This window comes from Mesoplodon bidens, assembly GCF_964165515.1.
Source record: "Mesoplodon bidens genome assembly, chromosome: 12".
Taxonomy (NCBI): Eukaryota; Metazoa; Chordata; class Mammalia; order Artiodactyla; family Ziphiidae; genus Mesoplodon; species Mesoplodon bidens.
Genome location: NC_138168.1, coordinates 43,923,088 through 43,949,138, shown reverse-complemented (window position 1 = coordinate 43,949,138; position 26,051 = coordinate 43,923,088). Strand labels below are relative to the sequence as shown.

The following is a 26,051-nucleotide window of genomic DNA, read 5'->3' as shown; positions in this document are numbered from 1 at the left end:
TTATTAGGCTAGAAAGTAAACATATGATACTTTCCTAATGGAGAAATACTGAGAATAATACTGCTCAACTGGAAACAAGAAAGCTAAAATTGTGGTAGCACTTCCTCCAGGTATTTAGCTCAAGCTTAAGCAGAGTTGTCTGAAAAGTTAACAGGAAAAGAAACTACTTGTGAAGTGTTAAAACCACAATCTAAGAAAAAATTTTTTTCATAATGTCATATTATAGAGTATTAAGAACTAAATGTCACAGACTGGTTTAGTAGTATTTAATAAATACATTTTCCCTCACCTAAGATAAAAACAACAACAACAGAAAGCACCCAAATCCCAACATCAGTAGCTGAATTGTTTGGGTATTTTGTTTTTGGTTTTTCATTCTTCTGGAGCCATGTGTCCAGCAATAGCACCATCTTTATATTTTAGGCAAAGAATGATTTTCAGGTTTTCTGTGTCTCACAGTGGGACGACAGTCCAAAGTTAAAATTCATATTAATTATTTGAAACTTAGAACTTATTTTCTCACTCTGGCAAATCCTAAAGGCAACCCATAAAAGCCAATTTTAACTGCTCTATTGCCAAACAATAAAGTTAGTAGCAAAAATGATGGTTATATTCTATTTTAGCAGTGTTTGTATGAGAAAATTAAACCTAAATTTTGATTGGGGATTTCAACAACACTCCCTCCCCATTCTACTGAATCACCTCTTCCCTCAGGTGACACTGGTAGAAGAAGGTTCCAGTAAGAGGTGAGAAGGGGTAGAAGTTCTAAATAGGCGCTGGGATTGGGAAGGAATAGTGGGGAGCTTTCTGAGGGTTTGTGAAGGTCTTTGCCTCTAGCAATGCAAACAGCAGATATAATAATAAGGAGGGCAGTTGCTATGCTCTAAAGTTTCCAGAAGTTTAACAATAAGCTTGTCCCTATTAATCACTAACACATGAAAGAGGTTTAAAGGATATATGAAGCCCAATAAAATTTATTGAATGTGTGTTCCTTTCCCTTCTCCCTCCTTCTTCCTTTGCTATACGGTTACATCGGTTACATCTTGCCTTTGTCCCTGAGAGTCCTCCTCCACACCTCCTTATTTCCTGCTCCCTCTCCATATATCTGTTTTCTCCTAATCTTTTGCATTCATTTACTTTCACTTTGATCCTTTAGTAAAATTTGGGACCATAGGGGTGTAGTACACAAATAATAGAACACAGTTCAATCTGCATTTTAAAATATTGCCTGACTTAGCTCTCTGAAGTCAAGGTCTGTTTTATTCATCAACTAACAGAATACAGTAGGCACTCAAAATATGTTGAGTGGGTAATGAACAGATAAATTCTGTTTTTGAGGACAGTTCTTTTATGGAGTTGAAATTCTAGGATGAAGAGCAAAATAGACTCTAGAGTGGGTGGGGGTAGACTAAAGAATAGGTTAGGAATATAACTGTGGTAGTGGTGGAGCAGCTGAACGAACTCACCCCCTCTCCCTCCCTCCCTTAACACCATAGAAATGAATCAAAGGTAATGTTTACAGGCGTCCAGGAGTTTACAGTAGGAATAAGAAGAAAGGGGACATAAAAAGACCAGGCATGTATAAGTTGAGAACAAACTTATTAAGAAAATAAGTGAGCTTAAATTTTGGCTTTCATTTTGTCTGTATTTTTTAGGATTGGATTACATTAGGCTGCAAGTTCAGAAAATCCAATATAAGAATTCTTTTTTTTTTTCAATATAAGAATTCTTAAAAATAATAATAATAATTCTTATACAGGACAGTTTCTTTCTTCCTCATGTAAATGAAGGCAGTCCAGGACTGCTTCAGAAGCTCCATGTAATCATCAGGTGCCCAAATCCCTTCTGTGTTTTTCCAGCAGCCCCAAGATGTGGCTTCATCTCTAAGATAGATATCCAAGATGGCCACTGCAGCTTCAGAATCACATCCACATTCCAGACTGAGGAAGAATTTACTAGGAGAATAAGCATATGCTTCCTCACTTTAGTGACATTTATTATGCACACTCCATTACCCTTTATAATCACATTGGCCATAGCTTACCAACTTGGTCACACCTAGATGCAAGGAAAGCTGGATAATTTATCTTTTTTCTGAGTGGCAATATACCCAACTAAAGATTTGGGGTTTTATTAACCATAGAAGAAGCAGAGAATCAGCACTAGGGACAACTAGCCATCTCTACCACATTAACCAATGGATTTTCTTGGAAAAATATCAATAATAAAAGGTAGACAAAGAATTGTTATAGAAAACACTCAATATTGTATTGTTTTTAAAATATAGATTCTCTTTTAATGTGTAAAATCGTTGAGGCTAGGTTGTGCTTGATATTAAATTATTTGCAGATACTTAGTAAACATTGTAATTAGAAGAAACAGCATTACAAATACTAAATTTTAAAAAGTACATTGATACCTAATAATTTTAATCTTAAATGTACATTGTTCAAGCCTCAAACACCAAAAGGATGAGTAAAATTTGAGTATTTCACAAACGCTGTGCTAAAGAGTTATTTAATTTATATTTTAAATAAGACAGGACTGCTGGTTCGATGTATTGTAGCTCTTACTGTGTAGCTCTCAGAGCTAATAGTTACTGACCACTTATTATTCCAGTCACTGTGTGTGATTTCATGTAATCCTCTGGCCTTCTAAGGTCACTATATTATCATTCACATTATACAGGTGACGACATCAAAGCTAAAAGAGATTTAATTTTTCCTTGGAACCCAGGGTTGTTGGACTCTAATGCCAATGCTTCTAGTCATTATACTTTACTGCTTCTTCTTTAGAAATGTTTAATAGTATAATCTATCTGATTGTTACCTTGTATCTACATAGAAAAAGATCTTCTCATTTTAAGTACTGATTCTTTTCACTTAATCATACTACTTTAAGCTCTAAAGATAATTGCAGAGGGACATTATGGAATAAAAACAGTTGGAGGCATCTATCCATAAGTGAACAGTCACAAATAAAAGCAACCTCAGTATCTTATCCGTAAGCATCTCATCAAAACCATCTTTGACAACACCACCTTTGCCTTCTACAGTATTTGTTTAGATACAAAGTGGAAAGAAGCAAAAGGCTTCTTGGGAAATAAATTTTCTTCTAATTCATAATCAATTTTGTGGGAGGGGGGGTCACCTTAGGAGCAACCTTTACCCACTCAAAAATTCGTCTCATATCAGCAGTGAGGATTCAGGTATCACCTCAACTCATTATTTTCCTTACTCATAAGTTTAAGGCATTTGTAATCAAATGTTAAGATTCTGCCTTCTTGACTTTACAGAATATGTCTCCTGCATTCTATTTCTACTCTCATCACTCTGGCATACATCCAGTTACCCCTTAACTAGACCATTACACTGTCTTAATGTCTACCTCCCCTTAGCTTCTCCCCACAACTCAGACCATCCTAGAAGTTTCTCCTGATCTTCTAAAATCAAAGCTCAGTCACCTCATTGCCCTGCTTGACACATTTTTTATGATCTCTTGACTTCTTCCCTTCATCTGAAGCCATAGCACTGCTTATACCTTTAACATAATTCCACTGTGTGTGATTCTTTATTGGATTATAAAGCTTCTTAGGACTGGAATTATGTTTCATCTTAGTATACTCTGAAATATCCTGTGTGGGTTCTTGAAAAGCATTGTGTTCCCTGTAGAGAGTTGTTAAATGAAAGTTGTTAAATTCTTTGCTCCCTTTAAGGCCAAAATGTGGTTTAAAAAAATTACAGCCTATTATCCTCAAGCAGTGGTTATAAAAAGTACATCTTCTTCCTACCTTTGTCATGACCCTGATCCAACCCTCTCCTTCATTAAGGGGTTTTGGGTAGATAGAAGGAAAGAAGGCTTGGAATATCTCTTTCACTGAGATTGAGGCTATCTTCCACATTACATTCTTCCTTATTTAAGCATGGCTATACATGTATCTGTCTTCTTACCTGTTCATATAATCTTAGGGAAAGTAGCCCTAAATCTGTTTCCTGATCTTATACCCCTCCTTACTTCCTCTGATTCACCCATTATGTGCCAGGGGATTCAGTGCTGAACAAGATGGGTCATTTCTTACCTTTGGAGCTTTCAGTTTAATAAGAGAGACTGGCTAGCCCACTAGGAATTACAATGCAGAGAGATAAGTGCTTTAACAAGGGAAGTATATAAGGGAGATATTTACTATGCTCAGTGGGTGGGGAGAGGACAGGGAACGCTTCTCCAAGGCAGTGACTTCTAACTTCAGACTGACAGTGAGAAGTGGGCCTGGATTAGAGGGAACAGAATTGTGGTCAGAGGGAAGAGCATGTGCACAAGTCCATGAATGATCCCTGTGGGTAGACTATGAAGTTAGGTAAAGTCGTGAGGCTGAAGAGGAGGGAAATAGTTAATCTCACTACCTCTTCCTTAGATGTACTCAGGTTTCCTTTGCCTGTGCTCATCTTGTACACTTGTGAAAGTCACCACTTTCACCACTTTATACCACTACTCAGAAAGCTTTTAGGGCTCCATTATTGCCTTTTGCTTTCTCAAGTCTCCTCTTTCGCTGGCTTTGTAGGCTCCCTAAAACTGACCCTAACTTATTTCCCACTGCTTACTAACTCATATCTCTTGCCAGGGACAAGACAATTTCCTTTCAGTCTCTAGAGTTCATCAAGCTTGTTCTCTCCCCTGTGCCATTCCCCTCTACCCATCTTTCAAGCCTATACTGACTCTCCATTGCTGCATATTTTCAGTTTGTGGCATGTAATTTAACACAGAATTACACATTGCCTAGTGTTGTCCTCATTGTTTCTGAGTCTTTTATCATCAACTGTATTGTAAGCTCCCTGAGGGCGGGCTCGGAAGCTGCATTTTAAACTGTTGAGTAGGGGAAAGGAAAGGACATTGGACCTGAAGTCAGACAGACCTGCATCTGACTCTACCTCTGCCACTTAAAGGTTGGCCGGTTTCTTCTTGGGTAGTACAGGAATAATGAGATCCATCTCACAAGGTGGTTGTGAGAAATGGCACAGTCACTCCATGGGAAATTTGTGGACTGTAAAACTCTATATACATTTTCATTTTGTTCCACAGTTATGTAGAGTTATATTCATTATATAATGTGAGATTTTATGGTTCCTTCCAAGACCTTAGGATCTTGAGAATTTCAGATGGTTATTTCTCCTTTGTGACATATTTCTCTCTAATCCAGGTCCTGGCCATTTTTATTCTTCCTCTGTTTCATCTATTTCTTCCCTGTCCTCAAACTTATGGATGAAATCATTTTAGGCAGCTGAGAAAATAGTATTTTGAGACATGAAAAAGTCCAGTTGCCTAATTCATTGATACACTTAAGAAATCTCCCACTGTCTTTTTCTCCTAGCATACTCTGCATGCATAGGAAACAATTACTTAGCATCTACACCTTTACATGAATGCTCTGGACATAGAGCACTGCTCAGGCCTTTGTGGGCATTCTTATTATTTTTTTTTTTTGTGGGCATTCATAGTCCTAAATAGTTTTTCTGATATCCCTGCTTCTCCAGAACCCATTCTTCTTATTTTTTATTTTTATACCTCTCCTTAGACCAGATTCTTGGATCAGGGGGTCCTATCAGTGACTTGTCAGGTTTTAAAGCTCAGATTCTGAGGGTTCGAGGGCTAGGGATCTTGTTTATGCTATTGCAGGACCAAAGAATGGGGAATCAGAGGAAGCAGACACATGCCTCTAATCCCAAGTGTCAGGGAAAGCTATGGCCATTTAAAAGGCCATTTTATTAATTATTACCTACCACTTGTACTAGGGGGAAAGAAGGGACCCAACATACTGTTGTTGGTTACTTTACTATCTAAGAACTTACATTATTTGTCAGTCTTTGACTGTATCTAAGAACTTTACTGGGGAGGTTGAAGAAGCTCAGGAAAATAGACTTTAATTGAATGCAAATTTATATAGGAAAATAATGAACATTTCTTTCCTTACTAAGAAAAGCAGAGAGTAGACAAATCTGCTTGTTATTGGGGAAAAGGAGTGTTTACGGGGGAGGGGAAGTGGTAGAAAAAATGGCAACATTTAAAATTCAGTATTCATGGCATTTTAGGCAATAATTCACACTCAAGAAAAATATTTAATAAAGCAAAATCATCCCCACTACTCATAAGAATTGTTCTGAAAAGTAAAATTGCCATGAATCAAGTGCATTTAGTCTGGAGACCACCTTTTCGGTACAATTACTGTGTTTTAAACCATGGTTTCCATTGTTCCTAATAGTGTCTTTAGTCATCAACAGCTAGGGAAAAAATCTAGGACACGGAGCTCTATAATCTTTAGAAATAGTAGCTCTCTGAAATTCCTTATAGAACTCAGGACCATTTTTGCTACTTTGGTTCCCCATTTACTGCTTACATTATTGCAAATGTTCTATAATAAATAATTTTCTTAAGCAGAGAGGATAGAAAGTATCCTAAAATCATCATTTTCATACACTAAATCTCTATTTCAGAGTAGTCTTGAAACTCTAAGAATTTTAGACGATTATCAAGTGAACAGTTTAGACTCTAAATGTACATGAGACAGTTAATGTACATTTTTCAAGGTAATCTTCAAACTCAGTTCAAAGATACCTTCTCTCATATCACCAATAGGCACCACTGTGTGATTCTAGTACCATATTTTCATTTCTTCATCTGCAGATTTTTTGGCATGTTTTAGGTGGTGCTATTATTTTCTGATACAAATAAGCGTAGTTTGGGGACTTTTAAAAAGTATCTCTTTGTTCAACACACTGCTTACATGGCCCAGTCTTTGTTTTTTGCCAGATCCTAGGATTGGGGGAATCATTTTTAAGTATTAGCTTCTCCTTGTCTCTAGGTTATGTGCTGCCCAGTTTTCCATGTGGCATTAACTAATATTGTTTTTTAAGAAGTGCTTTTTTATGACCCAGGGATACCAAAGAAAAACTGTTATTTAACCCTGTCTTCAATATCTACCTGCTCTCATCTCTGGAAGAAAGATGACTTTATTTTTTGCTGTATGGAATTAATGTAGCAGAAAATCATCAGAATAAGACATAGACTAGAAGAAAATATTTACAACACGTATATCAGGCAAAGTCTTGTATTCAGAATAAAGAACACTTTCAACTCAGTAGCAAGAAGACAACCAGCCCAATTAAAAAAAAATTAACAGAAGATTTGAATTGTCACTTCATGAATGAAGATATATAAATGACCGATAAGCACGTTAAAAAATGTTCAATATCGATAGTTATCCAAGGTATGCAAATTAAAACCACAGTGCATTATTACTACACAAGGGCTTCTCAATTTCAGCACTTAACATTTTGGACCAAGTATTTCTTTGTTGTGAGGGGCTGCCCTGTATGTTTTAGGATGTTTGGCAGAATCCCTAGCCTCTACCAGGTACGTGTCAGTGGCAACTGACCTACTACCAGTTGTGAAAACCAAAAATGTATCCAGACATTGTCAAATGTCCTCTAACAGGGCAAAATCACCCCCACTATACACTGCATTATACGCATTAGATTGACTGAAATGAAAAATACTGACTATGCTAAGAGTTGGTGAAGATGTAAAGCCACTGGAACTCTCATACACTGCTGGCAGTAATGTAAAAATGGTTCAACCACTATGGAAAACAGTTTGGCAGTTCCTTAGAAAGTTAAACCTATGCTTATTATATGAGCTGGCCATTCCACTCTAAGCAAATAAAATGGAAACATATTCAATACAAACCTATCTAAGATCCTTAGGGAATGTACTATCCTACTTAGATGAGAATTTTACACATGAATTGAAAATCTTAAGTACAAAGAACCTTTTCTTTGTTGACATGTAGAATTTTTTCCACTTCCTTACTGGGATCATTTTGCTTCTTCCTGAACTGAAGCTACTTCAGTAAGGATATATTGGTGTAGACTCTCACTTTTCTCTCTTAAAATGTGTTTCTTGCATTCACTTTCTTAAAAGATAGTTTCATATATTAATACAGTTCAAGAAAGGCCAGTTTCTCTCAGTGCTTCAAAGATATTATTCCCCCAGATCTTCTGGCTTCCATTGTTAAAAATTAGACTGTCAGTTTAGTTTTTCCTTTGTAAGTAATCTGACTTTTCTCTTGGATAACCTTTAAGATCTTCCCTTTTTCTTGGAATTTTTCAGTTTTACTCTATGTCAAGGCATATATTTCCTTTCAATTATTCTGTATGGGATTCATTGTGCTTCCTGGAAATGAGGATTGGTGTCTTTAATCAGTTCTGGAAAATTCTCAACCATCCTCTTAGAATATTGCCTTTCTCCTTCAAGAACTCCAATTAGATATATATTAGACCTTCTATTCCATTCTCCATGTTTTTTATTTCTTCTTTCATATTTTCCATCTCTTTGTATTATGTGCTACATTCTGGATTATTTCTTCAGATTTACTTTCTAGTTTATTAATAATTTTCTCCTCATCTATGCTGAATACACTGTTTATCCATTGAATTTTGTTTCAATTATTATAAAGTCTGTATTCGATTCATTTTTAAATCTGTCTGGTTATTTTTTGATGGTTTCTTGTTCCTCATCCATACTTTCAATTTCCTTTAAAAATTTAAGAAACATATTAAACTGGTATTCTGCATCTATAATTCTAACACCTGAAGTCTTGCAGGTCTTAGGTGATTATTGTTTCTTCAGACCTCACTAATTGTGCTTTTTTTCATGGTATGTTTTATTATTGTAAGCTCATATTCATCAGAATTTTATCTCCTTCAGAGATAATCTGTATTTCTGACTGGAGCCTGGGGGACATAACCAACCCACTTTAACTGAATCCTTGCCTTGTTTTTTGATTGTTTCTTTTAAGACCAGGTAGGTAAAGGGATTTAAGGCCCCAGCTCCTCATATGTGAGCCACTTTGTGCTTATAAATTTTCAGAAGAGGTTTTACCCCTTCTACCAAGAGCAAAAGTTGAAACAGGCAAATTTTTAACCTCCTTTTGTAGATGGGGTGTTTTTCCTAGTTAATGCTTTCAATGATAGTTTAGCCTTTTGGAGTTTGGCACCCGCCAGCTTCCCAAGTCCTAGGCTTTGTCATCTGTTCCCTATGCTGCTGCTCTAGGTTACTGGGGATTCATAGCCACCAGCATCGGTAATCCCTACCTCCTTGGATTCCTCCTATTGGTCATTTTTGACTTATGCGGAGTGCTGTTACTTTACCAGTTTAGCCATACCTTTTAAATTATATTTCTTATAGAAATATTTGTAGATGTTTTTTACAACATGAGTAAGAATCATTGTTACGGAGGTTAGCTGTTACCCTAACCTGTCAGAGAGTGGTGCTGTCAGAGCTCCTCAAGGCTTACATCAAAGTACCCTTTTAGGGGACTTAACCTGGCAGTCCAGTGATTAAGACTACACCTTCCAATGCAGAAGGTGCAGGTTTGATCCCTGGTTTGGGAGCTAAAATCCCACATGCCTCACGGCCAAGAAACCAAAACATAAAACAGAAGCAATATTGTAACAAACCCAATAAAGACTTTAAAAATGGTCCACATAAAAAAAACATCTTAAAAAAAAACGTACACTTTTAGTAAATGGCCTACCACTGTACTGTCCAAGTTCTTATTTCTGCTTTTTAGAGTTTTCTGACTCTTCCCTTGTGATCAAATGGTTGACTATTATTCTTTCTCTGTCAGTTTAAACAGTAGTAGTCCCTACTTCCTTCTAAATTACCGTGGACTTAGAAACGAAATAAACAAGCTTTTTGTAATTTTATACAAAATAAAAGTAAATTGTGTCTAAGAGAGGTAAACCAAAGGTTTTCCTCTGAGTACAGTACATATTCTTTGGTATATATACTCTGTGCCATCTATTTTACTTTTTTTTTCTTACTTGTTCTAGATTCTTTTGAGATTGTCAAATGAGTCAATTCAGATATAATGAGATATTACTATATAAATAGTGTATAATAATCACCTATTTTGTCCAAAATTACTGATTTTCAAATGTGGAAGAAAACATTTTAAGGGGTGTGTAAATCATTAGATTTAATCCTACCAAATCACTCTGAATTCTATTTTGTGTGTGTGTGTGTGTGTGTGTGTGTGTGTAGGCAATTACCATATTTTCTTATGTGTTAAGTCTATTAAAGTGACTTTAATGATTGTGTGCCAATTTGTCTTCATTTATGTTTTCATTTTTCCCTTTTACATAAAATGTTATAATGTTTTCTAGATGTTATGGAGCATTCTTATTCTGGCAGTAGGCTCAGTGGGGAGTCAGTCTAGATGTCCTAGAAAGGGATGATGTTCTAATGACTTGGATGGTCACAGAGGGTGGAGTGAACAACAAAATGTATATATGTATACTTCCTCTCAATATTTCATTGTATTCTATACATCCCTAGGAAGGTAGGGGGAAATTAAACAAATATTTGGAGACTAACTCTAGGTTTTATTTATTGGTGATATCCTTACTTCATCCTTTTCCTCTATCCTCAAATGTCACAGATAACTAAGCTATGCTGTATCAAGCAAAAAAAAGTATTTTCAATACATCATTTGGGAAAGAGACACTCTACATCAAGCTTGTATTTTCCTTGGTCTCTTAAGCCTTAATAATTTAAAACAGTATCTATCCAAATATTACTGAAAGTTTCATCAATTACTTAACACTTGAACAGTCAATTATACAAAAGAGATTTAGGGAAAATAGTACAGGGGAAGATAGGGAGAGATGAAGAGAAAAGTTCATGGTCCCTTGGCCGCTTTCCTAATGGACATACAATCACTGGAATATTAACAGTGGAAAGGAAAGGAAACTATCAGACAACATCATGGTATAGTAGAAAGAACATGCCTTTGGAGTCAGACAGGCTTAAGTTCTAACCTTTGCTCAAGCCCCTTGCTATGTGACCTTAGGTATTTAACCTCTCTGTCTCACAGTTTCCCATTTCTGAAATGAAGATAGCATCTACCTATAGGGTTATTATAAGGGTTAAGAGTTAAAACATGTAAAGCATTTAGAAGAGTACCTGATACATACTAACTAAAATATGTGTTAGCTATGGTGTTAATATTACCAAATCTGCAACCATGAAGTGTAGCATCTATCTACTTCAAATCTTAGACTAAAAATCAAATCAAATCTTAGACTAAAAATCTGAGTTACTGGTGTTGAAGCTCTCCATCAACCGGCAGTCAGTTAACTAAGTGCTACAATAACAATCAGATGTTTTAAATAACACAGAATCCTGCTTTCCAAGCCCTTTGTACCTCTTTGCCTTTGCAGTTTAAGGCACTTCTCAGTCCAAGTGTCCCTTTAGGAACAAAAAGACTACAGTAGGTGGATCTTATAAGGAAATTATAAAAAGGTGGAGAAAGGAAGAGGGTATGGATATTGTTTTTAAAGAAGGTAGACTGGGAAGAAAAAAAATGCCTGGCTGATAGTAGATGCCTAATTAATATTGGTTGAATGAATATTGAATAAATAGGCCCAGTATATCCATACATATAGAGATTCATGAATTTAACAGAAACATACACAACCAATCCCTGGTGTATAGATATATAAGTGTTAAGTAATTGATGAAACTTTCAGTAATATTTGGATGGATACTGTTTTAAATTATTAAGGCTTAAGAGACCAAGGAAAATACAAGCTTGATGTAGAGTGTCTCTTTCCCAAATGATGTATTGAAAATACTTTTTTTTTCTTGATACAGCATAGCTTAGTTATCTGTGACATTTGAGGATAGAGGAAAAGGATGAAGTAAGGATATCACCAATAAATAAAACCTAGAGTTAGTCTCCAAATATTTGTTTAATTTCCCCCTACCTTCCTAGGGATGTATAGAATACAATGAAATATTGAGAGGAAGTATACATATATACATTTTTGACAGCACCCTACAGTATCAGTAGCAAATCTCTTATGTTTTTTAGTGCATGGTAAGTTCAGTATATAATTGATGATATGGCAAGTCAAGCTGATCTACTTAAAGTAATTTTTTTTTTAGGGAACTAAAACTAGCAAATGATTTAAGCAGTACTTGAAGAAAAAAACAAAAGGTGGTTCTTGAAGATTTTTACAGAAAATATTATAAACTGCTTTAGAATACTTTATAAATTTGGCAAGCCAAAACAGAATGAAGAAAATTATTAACTATTGTTTCACAGTGTTTTTGTGTCTCTATTGCAAGTAACACTGTCAATTTGAGCAAATACTGAGGTTTGCACTAAACATTACAATGATGGAATCTGTAACTCTTTGAAAATCCCTTCTAAATCCTCAGAAAACTTTCTTCTCTCAAGAATATGTACTGAGTGATAGAAATAAGGAGGAAAAATTACATAGAATGGCACTGTACAATTTGTTGTTTGCTTGATTGTTTTGAAGGCTGTATTTGTATGTGGTTGTTTTTAATCATATTTACATTTTTTGGATTCGCACTGTAGCATTTTCTTATTGGGTCCCCCCCACCAATCCCCTGTGAATTTTAGAAATTGAGTATTAGGGAATTTAAGAAGAGAAGAATCTTATACATCTTCCTACCCTTATCCTCTATGCACAGACAAGAAAGAAAATTTCCCGCAAAATTCTATATTACAAATACACAAATATTTTAAAGATAACTTTATACAGGATCTGGCACAATAAGGTTGTAAACAAAATTATCACTACATTACTAAAATCTGATATATTTTGTTTAGGGTTGGTGAAGAGATTTTATCTTTCTTTAACCCAGGACAATCTATCCTGTTTTATAACTTATGCTCTGCTCTGGCACTATATAATTTTTTTTTTAAAGCAAAAAACAACAAAAAAAAAACCCCACTGAAGGTTGGGCTTCATTGGTATCTGGATTGGTTGAGTCCTTACCTGTTTGTCTGCTTTCTGATTGGCTGAAAACTGTTGCTAAGCTTGTTTTTTGTTCTTCGGGAAAGTCAAAAGTTGAATGTGACCTATTTGAACTGTATCCTGCTGCTTTTGACTCTGCTTTGCTCTTTCTCCGATCCACGTGCTTTTTTTCTGCTATCTTTTGAAGTTTAGATTTTTTTTAACCCATCAATTAGTAAATTTAGTATGCAGTATTTTAAGGTTTTAAGATTCTAATTGTACATTTGTAATGCACAAATTAGAGTACAGTGGTTTGTTCTTTTTTTAATCTGGTTGAATACTTGAAAGTTGAATTTTCTGACATTTAAAGCACGTTCTAATTGTAAAGAGCAAATACATTATTTAAAGACCTTCCTATTACAAACACAAAAGATTATTTGGATATCAATAATATCCTTATTGTTAATAACAATTCCAAAGTGCATCACTGAAGGATTTATTAGGTCAACTTCTTGTGTTTTAGGATAAAAGCTATTATTGACCATATTGGCATGTATGTCACTGAAGGATGAGATTGACTTTATTCATGTTTTCTGGAGGAAGGCTAGAAGGATTGACAGTCCTTTCAGTTATAGACCAAATCCGGGACAGCCTAAATAAAAGTTCTACTGGAAGCCAGGTTGGTTTGTAATTCAGTAAACCATAATTGAACTGTTGTGATTCCAAGAGCCTTTTCTCTAAGGCTCTATTTGGCATTGATGGGAATGAGACTTTGAATTAGATTTCCCCGGCACTCTTTTAGAACCAGCAGAAATCCTGGGAACATTCTCTGAGCCTTAAAGCCTGACTCAAGCCTTGGATGAACAACATAGGGAGCTACAGACTAGCATGGATTCTCCAAACCTACTGGGAGTTCTAGTGTACAGATCAGGAGATGTGGCATGTATATAAAACAGTGATATTCAAATGTGTTACTGATTTTTTTTTTTTTGTCCACATAGTCTTTAGTGAAAGAGTATTACCAGAATTCTGATTTATATACAGTATTTAAAACTGGTGTTTTATTAATAAATGATCTCTTTAAAGTTCGAATAAGTAAAGTTAAATTATTTATCAAGCCAATTAGTGAGAACAATGAGGTTATGTTATGTTTTAAACAAATTTGAAATAAAGGGGTTATGGATTATAGTTACAGTATTTCTGTATTTTCTTGTATTCATAATATCAGAGAAATCTGGATTGACACAGCAAAGTACCTACATGCTGTAGCAGCCCACTCACTACTATAGTTTTACTCGAGCAGATTCAGGCAGGCATGAATTTTTTAGAAGGCCAGAACACACAGACTATACCCTTCCTTGCCACTGACAAATTTACAAGAATGTTCAAACATATACTCACAGAGATGATGGAAGAAGCTTTATTTACTCCCGTATCTAAATTATTATTTTGGTGGTTTCCAATGCATTTACTGTTTATAGATGTTTGTAGGTTACCTTGAAAAAGAAAGCTCAAATACAATATTTCATAATATCTCTAAAGTACTTGTAAGAAATACAATTCTGAAATCACTGGTAATGTACAAAGAAGCCTGGTGTAGGAGGAAGCCAGGTTCTGGTTAGCGTAAAACATATTCTTGATAAAATCAGGAATTATACTAACAGAGTAGAACTTTAGAGCTGAAGTAAAGTGTGAGAGATCATGAAGTTCATTTGCCCTTCATTTTAAATTTGAGGGGACTAAAACTAGAAGGGTTGTTAAGAGATTGCCATACCTTCTGGGGTTTTGTTTTCTTATTTCTTTGTTGTTTTGGTTTTTTTCTCAGAGTTGGACATTAAAGTAGATGACTCCCTATTTAATGATCCCTGACAGAATCCCAAGCTATTTGCCAATCTGTATGACTTATGTGAGGTTTAAGTCTAAATAAAATAGATGTCCAATCTCAAATTAAGATGTTTCTGCTTGTTCATAGGATTTAAGAAATTAAGTACATATAATTGGCATTCAGTAAATATTTATAAATAATGAATGACTGAAGTGTTTATGTATTATTAAGATTTCTGTTAATTGGTAAAATAATAGCACTGACATCCATACATAAACCTATGCCAAAACATACTTTTTAAATTAGAGATATAACAAGTTAAAAAAGAATACTACCTTCTCCAACTTGTAATATCTGAATAAAATCCTATTTTAGTGTTTCTCAATTATTTGCCAAAAATTAGGAAAATCAGATTTTCTATTACTACAAATGAAATGATCTTGAATTCTGTTCAAACTTAACCCCATGTAAAAAAACAAAACAAAACATAATTTTTAAAGTTGCATTCTTTTTTTGAGTATTCTTAGCTAAATAGAGAGATAGTACTGGTAAGTGAAAATAAATATATTTGTTGAACTACAGTGCCCTGAATGTACCCACATCCTTTGGGCAAAGGGGAAAATGGCCCACAGAGGTGCAGTGAGGATTTTGGAGGGTAGAAGAACCGATGAGAAAATCCAGTGAATGGCATTTAATTTCTAAAATGCTTAGTAATATGCAAGTAGTTTGTAGATGTGGCCTTGTACTTTGTGACGAGATTAAGGATCTACAAACTTAATACCCTCTTGAAAAACAAGAGATCTCAGAAGGAGGCAAAGAAAGAAGGTGGTTTAAAGGATTAAAGAACCTACAACTAAAGATTATCACAAAGGAACTGATTGGGGGTTTCTTTGAGCTGTTAGGAAAGCACATATTGTTGAACTCTATTCACAGCTTGGTAGTACTAATCATGGCGAGGGGGCATGGATAGGGAGGTCAGGATAGCTGTTATAAACAAAAAATAACTTGATTAAAAGATTTTAGAATATTGTCATTAGGATTTTGTTTCTTTGAATTAAAATTATCTCTAGTATGAATAAAACATTCAAAATTCAGACGTGATTAAGCAGATGACTTACTAATATGCATTTAGCCTAAACATTTTAACTATGGGTAAATTCAGTTTTATAAAGGAAGTAAACACTTGAGAATTCAGTTCCATGAAGTCTGTGGGCTCAGAATAAGTTGAAGATATTAGGTTTGATTTTAATCTATTTTGGGAAGATATTTTTTTATATTATGCCAGACCAATATATTCCTTGGACGTAAAATTGTAGGTTTCATATTAAAACCAGTTATTGCCTTGTGCCCACAAACAGAAGCATTTTGAGAATTTAAAAAGCATTTTCACATATGTTTTTAAGTACAGATGAAATCCAGCTCCTCAAAAACTATTTTTTTTTACATCTTTATTGGAGTATAACTGCTTTACACTGTTGTGTTAGTTTCTGCTGTGTAACAAAGTGAATCAGCTATATGTATACATATATCCCCATATCCTCTCCCTCTTGAACCTCTCTCCCATCCTCCCTATCCCACCCCTCTAAGTGGTCACAAAGCGCTGAGCTGATCTGCCTGTGCTATGAGGCTGCTTCCCACTAGCTATCTGTTTTACATTTGGTTGTGTGTATATGTCAATGCTACTCTCTCACTTTGTCCCAGCTTCCCCTCTCCCCCCACCCCCGTGTCCTCAAGTCCATTCTCTACGTCTGCATATTTATCCCTGTCCTGCCACTAGGTTCATGAGAACCGTTTTATTTTAACATCTTTATTTATTTTCTTTTTTTTTAGATTCCATATATGTGTGTTAGCATATGGTATTTGTTTTTCTCTTTCTGACTTACTTCACTCTGTATGACAGACTCTAGGTCCATCCACCTCACTACAAATAACTCAATTTCATTTCTTTTTATGGTTGAGTAATGTTCCATTCTATATATGTGCTGCATCTTCTTTATCCATTCATCTGTCGATGGACATTTATGTTGGTTCCATGTCCTGGGTATTGTAAATAGTGCTGCAGTGAACACTGTGGTACGTGACTCTTTTTGAATTATGGTTTTCTCAGGGTATATGCCCAGTAGTGGGATTGCTGGGTCGTATGGTAGTTCTATTTTTAGTTTCTTAAGGAATCTCCATACTGTTCTCCATAGTGGCTGTGTCGATTTACATTCCCACCGACAGTGCAAGAGGGTTCCTTTTTCTCCACACCCTCTCCAGCATTTATTGTTTGTAGATTTTTTGATGATGCCCATTCTGACCGGTGTGAGGTGATACCTCATTGTGGTTTTGATTTGCATTTCTCTAATGATTAGTGATGTTGAGCATCCTTTCATGTGTTTGTTGGCAATCTGTATATCTTCTTTGGAGAAATGTCTATTTAGGTCTCTGTGCACTTTTGGATTGGGCTGTTTGTTTTTTTGATATTGAGCTGCATGAGCTGCTTGTATATTTTGGAGATTAATCCTTTGTCAGTTGCTTCATTTGCAAATACTTTCTCCCATTCTGAGGGTTGTCTTTTCGTCTTGTTTATGGTTTCCTTTGCTGTGCAAAAGCTTTTAAGTTTCATTAGGTCCCATTTGTTTATTTTTGTTTTTACTTCCATTACTCTAGGAGGTGGGTCAAAAAGGATCTTGCTGTGATTTATGTCATAGAGTGTTCTGCCTATGTTCAAAAACTATTTTAAATACAATACAATATATATGCACAGCCTGAGAAATATTTTCTACTTGAACATGTCATACATTAAGTATCTTCCATTAACTTTTTTTTTTTTGAGTTGGTATTTCCTTTTTGCCCTTCTTTAAAACCTTCAGTAACTCCTAAGAACATATGGGATAAAGACCTAACTCTCAGTTTCCCACTACACTCACCTTTTTCTTGAACCTCATCCTATTCCAGATTAAATCCATTCCTTCTTATTTACTTCAACAACAATGCTGAAAAGTAATTAGCCTCTAAAAGTTGTAATGAATGAATTCTCCCACTTAACTTTGATATCTCAACACTTTCTTTACGGTCACTTCACTTTAGAGAAGCCTCAGGATGTTTAAAGCCTGACTTGGTTACAAAATGTTCATGAATTTGTCAAACTATGGTATGTATACAGGCAGTGTCTGACTTGTAAGTACCTGCCTGACTTAACAAGTGAGCCATATGTACCATTGCCCAAACCTATATAGCCACTATCTTGGTAGTGCAGGAAAACAGGAACAGAAAAATCAAAGGTGCTTGGGAATATCTGGGGTTCCAAAGGAGAAGATGGGAAGAGACTATGAAAAACAGAATTTGCTTGGTAAAGCTGGAAAGGACAAGTTGATTCCCAAGCAGAGCCTGCCTGCCTGCGTAAATAGTGACCCCAAAGCCTCCAAGAGTGTTTGTCTAGATGGCCCATATCTTTTATTATATGAATATTGAACTTGAAATTCATTATTAAGTTTTCAGTTGAGTTAAGCTTCTTTTTTTTTTTTAATGGCAACATCTCTGTGGAGTTCACTCATTCAGTACACTCTTATTGAGCGTCTGCTGTGTGCTGGGCACTAAGATATCAGAAATACAGCAGTGAACAAAAAAGACAAACATTCTGATTTTATGGAGCTTACATTCTATTGAGACAGACTAAATAAATAAATAAATTAGTATGAGATGTCAGTCCCTCATATAATAAGTGTGAGTTAGTATAAGAAGCCTGTTTTCTTCCTAATACCTACCAGTTATTCTAAGAAGAATAGGGGTAATGTGAGGAGCAGGTAGGAAGTTGGGTAAACTCTGTTGAGGGAGCTTTGGGTAGCATGAAGTTACCAAAGGTCTGGGGAGACACTGAAAGGAATGACAGGGGTAGAGAAATAGAGGAGAGAAGCTCTCAAAGACCAAGACCAGGGCTTCCCTGGTGGCAGAGTGGTTGGGAGTCCGCCTGCCGATGCAGGGGACGCGGGTTTGTGCCCCGGTCCGGGAGGATCCCGCATGCCGCGGAGCGGCTGGGCCCGTGAGCCATGGCCGCTGGGCCTGTGCGTCCGGAGCCTGTGCTCCCCAACGGGAGAGGCCACAACAGTGAGAGGCCCGCGTACCACAAAAAAAAAAGACCAAGACCACTCATTCCATGATTTCTTTTTTCTTTTCTGTTTTTTAAAACCAGATCTCACCCTGAGTATGAGCAAGGGAGATACATTTTTCTTTCTTCCTGCCCTCTTTTCTTGCCATCAGAATCAAGAACTTAAGCTAACATACCATTACTGACATTTAAAAAATATTCATTAAAAGAAGCAGCCCAGCTTCTGCTGCTTTGGATTCAGACAGACCTAGGTTCTGATCTCAGTCTGCATTTGACTACTTTTACAACCTTGGACAAGTTACCAATATTTTATGAGTTTCTGTTTTACAAATTTGTAAAATAGAAATAATTGTATCTGCCTTATAAGTGTAAAGTTCTTAGTGTCTGATATGTTGGTCTTATCATTAGCCTGGAAAACCTGACCATGATTTAACATGCTTATTCTTTGAGGGAAAGTGATTTTCTAATTTAAAACCACTGACACTATTTGGAATACTACTTGTTTACAAATATGAGTGATGGTCTGTTTCTAAAGCCCTATGTAGAAATTTAAAACTGTGCATTTCTAAAAGAAGGAACCCTAAAGGAGAGAAAGATAGCAAAGATTTGTCAACATTCTTGCTCCTTTATAAGTAATATAATTCTAAAAATTAAATTGAAGAAGTGAAAAAAGTAGAGGACAAATAAGAGAATATAAAATTAAAGTTCAGTACTAGAAGGATCTCAACATACCCAAAACATGATGTTGAAAGGAAAAAAGTGCTTAGCAGGCAAGCTATATATATTAAAAAAACAGGAAGATATCAGCTAGAGGAGAAAAATCTTGACAAAATTAGTAAGCAGAAGTAATCTTAAAAACCAGCATTCATTCCAAGTAAAAATGTTTTAAATGACAATATGGCATTTTTTTCAAGAATGCTTAAACCACATAAATCTAACAAATCCCACTCCCCTCTTAAAGGAGTTCTTTGGTTTAATGGCTAAAATCATGGCTATGTGTATCTAACCAATTATTAAATATAATTTCTAAAGAATAGATCTACAAATCTATAGTACTTTAATTCCTTTAGTTAATGAAAAACTTCAAGGTTTAATGTGTGGTCCATGGAAGTGTGATTATATGTTTTGGCCTGATTGTATTCTTTCTATTAAAATATACATATTCTTTTCATTAGGGGACTATATTTTTTAAACTCTAATGGATTTAGGGAAGCCACTTGGTCAGGAGAGCATATAAGTTGAGATTTATCCCCTAAATTTCAAAAACAAAAGTATGAGGCATCATTTCCTTTCTCAAGAAACTTATTATCATGTTGGAGAGACAAATCCACCTTCATCCCTACACTTTGTTTCATTTCCATTGTTCTTCACATCACCCTCTTGCCTTGACAGAATTGCCTCAGCAGCCTTCCTAGCTCATCTTCCTGCCTCTAGTTTTGCCTAAACCTTAGCTGAAATGCAAATTTGATGTCATTCTACTCTTTAAAACTTTTAGTAACTCCACATTACTCTTAAGAATGAAATTTATTGTCCTTAATGAATCTTAAACAAGGTCCCTCCTTACTGTTTATGTTTTACCTAAACTTCATCCATTACTCTCCATACCCTGTGCTCTAGACCCCAGTGAACTTCCTTTATTCAGTTTTCCTAACGGACTACCACTCTCAGTCTCTCCCCTGCCTGCGGGCTTTTGCACATGCTGGTTTCTTTGCTTAGAACTCTGTCTTTACTCTCCCAAACACTCCCCCGATTTTCTTGCCAAGGCCTCTCTACTAATCCTCTAAGCCCCTAGCTCAGATATCTCTTCCTTCTGGAAGCCCATCTTGAACCACCAGGCCAAGTCTGGACTCTCTAATGCCACACAGCTCTCTGCTCAGATCAAGTCATTTGACACCACTCTTTTACATGGGTGTAACATCTTGTTCTTGAGAAAATTAGAGTTGAGACCATTCCTGCTAATGACAAATGCAAAAACCTCACTTTGATACAGTTTGAGTAGGTTTACCAAAACATTTTTATTTTTATATTTATTTATTTGGCTGTGCCTCATGGCTTGTGGGAGCTTAGTTCCCCGACCAGATATTGAACCCACACCCTTGGCAGTGAAAGCTTGGAGTCCTGACCACTGGACCACCAGGGAATTCCCAAAACATTTTTAGAGGAAAGGAAATATTTCAGATTTACTCTTACTACTTGGATTAGATGTCAGGGTTCTTCATCGAAGAAAAAAATGTTGAAAGGAAATGTTTAAATAGCAGATTTTGTAAATAGCTGCTGGCCTGTAATGATAGCCTGTGGTAAATATCAAAAATGTAGTCCTTCCCAATTACTAATCGGTGCTCAGGAGGTTTACTACATGCTTAGCACTGGGAGTTCATTAGGAGAAGCACCTTCAGAACATCTGGCCTACTCAAGTAGTGAAATCTTCGGAAAATATAAACTTTTTATTAAATGTTTTGGAACAAAGCATTTCCAGAAGTGAGATCTACACAATGATATTTGCAGGTCAATACAATTGTTGGATTTCTTGGTTAATAGATTTATTAGGAAGCAGCCTTTTTATGTTAGAGAAGAGAGTGACTAATCCACAGTTACTGCTCTATCAAAAAGAGCAAAAATCAGTACTCTTTGAAGACCTTAAGTCAGTCTTTATAGAACCATAAAGGAACCTTGACATTTAATGGCTTGAAAGGGTCTCAGTAAGGACTGAATTAGAATATATTAAAATTATTTTTCTTTTTATGTAAGGCAGCATCAAAATAAATAAACTGAAACTTTCAAAGAAGAAGGAGGGAGGGAGAGAGAGAAAAGAAAGAGAAAGAAAGAAAGAAAGAAGAAAGGAAGGAAGGAAGAGAAAGAAAGAAAGAAAGATCCTAATTGGAGCTTCCTATTCAATTTCAACATATGTTTCTTCAATATTTATCAAGCACAAAGTATCAAACATGAACATATATGTATACATACACACATATATGTATATATACACATGTGTATACACCGTTTGCAGTTCTAATTTGCATTTAAACCATTTGTGCATTAGCTAAATGCATGCTTTTCTCTTGCCTCTCATTAGAAAATAGAAAGGTAAACATTCTCCATTTTGTAAATGATATAATTTTAATGTTACAGACAAGGTTATGCCCTACTAGACAGCTAACCCCCACTATTTTATTCCTTCCAGAAAATAAAATCACAGCTCAACTCTTCAGAGCCAGTCATTATTTTTCACATACTTCCCTCATTAAGTACCTCTATAACTCACAACCCCTACATCAAGTCCATTTATGTTTCCACGTTATTCATCTACAACCAGTTTATCTTGGAGGGTATGTCATATTGCTGCAAATTGGATGGTTTACTGGGTTTATTTTTGCCTGTGTGTTTGTGGCTGAGTGGGCATCAGATTAGACTGTTTGTTTTTGTGGCTGTGCTCAGAGGAAGAGTGCTTGGACGTCTCTGTAACCTTTTCTTCTATGTCAATATTAACCTCAAATTGCTTTTCTTGACCAGTAAAAATATTTTGGGTGCTTTAGCAATTTACAAAAGCAGTGTATGAGAACATATAACATCATTTTATTTATCTGGAGAATATAAATAAAAAGTAACCATTTTTAACCTGCTACTTTTAAAATGTGACAGTTTAAGAGCTCAAAGAGTAACTCAGTTTTCTCTGAGACATTGTAACCTCACTCCTAAGACTGAAACTTATTTTCATTTATGAGCCCTGGTTCTGTGTCTGTCAGTATTATTGACTTAAACTCTGCTTGTTTCCTTCTATCAGAATGTTCCAACTTTTTTTTTTTTTAACCTGAGCATGTAAGCCTTTGAAATTACGGGGCAAACATGCAAAAAAAGAGACCTAATTTAGGAGTTAATTTTTTAAAAAGAAGTTAATGGAGCCCTGTAAGGAAATAGTGTTGACACAGGACTTGAGAGATTTGTGTTCCAGATCCAACAATGTCAGTTATTTGTGTTCCCTTATGACCTGTTTTCTCACGTTCCTCATCAGGTTTCAGAGAGAGATTCTTTCTTTAGAACCTAGGGCGCTTATGAGGAAACAAATTTTAAAGCTTTCGAATATACTTGGGAAGAAAAAAAAATTAGAGATCTGCTACCAAGGCTTATCTGTGTAGGAGAGTGATATTTATAGTTTCTACGTAGCTTACCCAAAATAATTTTACATTGAATATGGGTCATAGTCCCCTACTTGTTTCTGCATTCTGCGGCCCAGTCAACGCTGTTTCGGCATTATTGGAAAGAAAGACGGGAAATTTCAAAAGTTCATAAAATGTGAAGCGAATTTGATTCCTCCTGGTGGTGTCGGGGTCAGCCTAGAGGTTGGTTGCTGTTTGGCTCTAGGTAAATGGACCCGAGCGGGTGGAGGGAGGGCAAGCTTTCGGCTGCTGATGCTGGGACAGGGACACTTTTGCCTTTCAACTGAAACCCGACGGCTCGCGCTGCATCTTCCAGCCGCAGTGCACGCACACCTCCCGGCGGACCGAGCCCATTCCGACCCGAGGATTAGCTCCTCGCGGGAGTTCGTTCCCTAGAGATTGTTTCTCGCCCGGCCGCTTAGCCCGCCCACCGCCAGCGCCCGCTCCTCAGCGCCAAGGGGGCGGGGTGCCGCGGCGCTGCGGTCCCCCATTGGCGCGCGCGGCCGCCGACTTGGCGGAGTGACGGCGGGGGCGGGGCCGCGTGTCTTGTTTGTTTGCGCCGTCCCGCCCCGCACTGCCTCAGCCGTCAGCACGGACTGAGGCGCTCAACCTCTGAGCTGAGAGGCCGACTGGCAGCCCGTCTAGCTCTCGCCTCCTCCGCGCCGCCGCGGCCCCCCTGCGCGTCCGCAGCTGTCCTCACGCCGACATGCGCCTGGCCACAGCCGCGAACGAGGCGTATACGGCCTCGCTGGCCGTCTCGGAGCTGCTGGGCTGCAAGCAGTGTGGCGGGAGCCGCGGCCGGGACGAGGTACCAGGGCAAGGGGCCGGGCGAGTGGGCGGGCGGGCACCCGGCCAACTGCTTGGGCTGCACGGAGGTCGTGTCGCTTCCCCGCCCTCGCACCCTAACAGCTTCGGAGAACGCTCCGCGGGGAGGGCGCCTCTGGAGCTACCGCCCGGACGGCCGCCCTGCCTGGCGGGGCGTCGCAGGCTGGCCCGCGCCCCTCAGGTGAAGGGGCGGCCAGTGGGGGGCGGGGGCGGGCGTTTGCCACCGAGAGTCGTCCCCGGGCAGAAAATGCTGCGGCTGGGAGGGACAGCTGCCTCGGTCATTTAAATGGAAGTCTCCGAAACGTAAATAACGTTGTCTTCTGTACAAGTCTCCACAAGCCAGAAGAAACCTAACAAACTCTAGTCTCAAGGTAGAACAGCCTGTGGATTTTTTTCCCCCTCAGCGTCTTGTCAAAACACATTATTCGGGGACCCTCACTCTCTTTGCCTCCTACTTTAAAAAAGAAAGAAAAAGAAACATATATTTCGGTCAGTTAAAAGATGATGTTGCCTAGAATAAGTATGTTCTGCCAGCTCTATGACGTTATGCACAGCGTTTACTCTTGTTTATTAAACTATCCCTTTTTGTGTCTGAATTGGCCTTCAGAAAGAGCTATTTAATTGTAACATTTTATATCTTTCCTAAGTGGCTGCAAATAGGGCACCATTTGAGAGTTACTAATACACCTTTAACTCAAATTTGAAACTTTAAAAGGCTTAAATTCAAAAGGTGGCAAGGGAGAAAGTAGAGAAATAGTAATTAAAATTGAAATCAGAATGTTTTAAGTATTGACTTAAAGAAATGTAAATACAAGGTAATTTCTCTACTGTATTGCCCACTAAAATGACTCAGTGTTAGTATTTATATGTATATATATATTTTGTAAATGGAGTCTACACCATGATATAGTACATATATTCATATAAACTTAAATGAAGACACTTTCTTCTGAAGGTTGTAGAACACCAAATGCTTTTTCTAGATTTTAGCATTCATGGATACATAATGTGCTCCTTGTTTCCAAATAATACAACAACCTAAAAAAAGTCTCATAACTGTTGCTTTGAAACTTTACCATAGAAAAGAGTGTGAAAGTGTTGAAATAGAATTTACAGTTTCTGTTTGCAGGCCGTAACAGATCTGTTCTCATTTTGAGAAGTGAGCCTCAATCATTGTGCTTGAATTTGTTATTTCTGGTGGTATTTGTGTGCAGAATCCTGGTTTTTGCTCAGATCTAGAATCTCTAAATATAGCCATGTCAACTGGAAGATACAGATACATTTTATCAATAGCTTGCACATTGATTACAGAGCCTATGGGATTGTGTTCGGGACACCAGGAACCTTTGTATAGTTGTATTTCATTTTTAAAACCTCCAACATATGGGAAGATAAATTAGGAAGTAGTGCTTTATAGGAAAACTATTCACTTTACAAAAGAATTAATAACACAACTCTTTCAAATAGCAAGCTTCCACAGTGTCTTTAAATTAAACCCTTTCCAGGAATGGAACTCCTGACTAAAGTATAGGGCACACATATGGCCTAAGTCAGCCTTATAAAGCCAGTACTTTGAAGTCAGTGAGTTTTTATTTTTCTAGAATGTATTTCATAGAAGACCAGACACTGGAAAAAGAGGTACCTGAACTTTGAGTATTTCTAAATTCCCTATAAAAGAGTTAATGACAATTTTAGAAGAAGCACTAGTACATGTTGTTATAATAGGAAGATTTCTTTATAGTGCTTCTAGATTTCTTCATTTCTATTTAAAAATTTCAAATGTCAAAAGGCTAGCACCCAGCTATAGGCAATGATTCTCATAAACAAGGAAGAGTGGGATGGGAACTTTTACTTTTTACACAGCATATTTTTGCCTTGTTGAAATGTGTTTCAAAAAGAACTGCTTTTGTAATTTTTTTAAAAATCAAAATTAATATTATTGTGATTATCAGTATTAAGACATCTAGACAGTTTAATAATGTACCAAGTGCAGTGAGAAAAAATAAAATGATTCAATAATTAGATTCAAAATCTAATTATTTTTACTTTTCAACTAGTTGTGCAAGTAGATAGACACTGTAAGCCACCAAACGCTCTCATTTTGCACTTGTGGCAAACGGTTCATTTTTTTTGGTTAAAGATATTCATATGGATTCATAAATGTACCTGACAAATTTGAAAAATCTGATTAGAACAGTAAATTCATAAACACAGATTCATACAGTGATACATTACATACATTAGTCATTCTGTGGTAGTGTCAACATTTGCTGAGAATTTTCATACTGTGAAAATTAGTGTGTTAGTATACACTGGAGAGGAAACAGATATCACGT

At 36.7% G+C, this 26,051-nt stretch overlaps 1 protein-coding gene across 4 annotated transcripts in view; it reads left to right on the top strand.

The window, feature by feature from the left end:
- SESN1 (sestrin 1) overlaps positions 1-26,051 on the top strand; it is a 116,106-nt gene that overhangs the window by 70,507 nt on the left and 19,548 nt on the right. The window contains exon 1 of one of the 4 annotated variants that reach the window (XM_081251457.1): positions 23,485-23,698. The exons of 2 other annotated variants lie outside the window; for them this stretch is intronic. In XM_081251457.1, the coding sequence (XP_081107583.1) occupies positions 23,597-23,698 (102 nt within the window). In that variant the 5' untranslated portion in view covers positions 23,485-23,596. Of the gene's footprint in view, positions 1-23,484; positions 23,699-23,774; positions 24,087-26,051 lie in introns of those variants that run through there. One more of the 4 variants, XM_081251458.1, reaches the window with a different exon arrangement.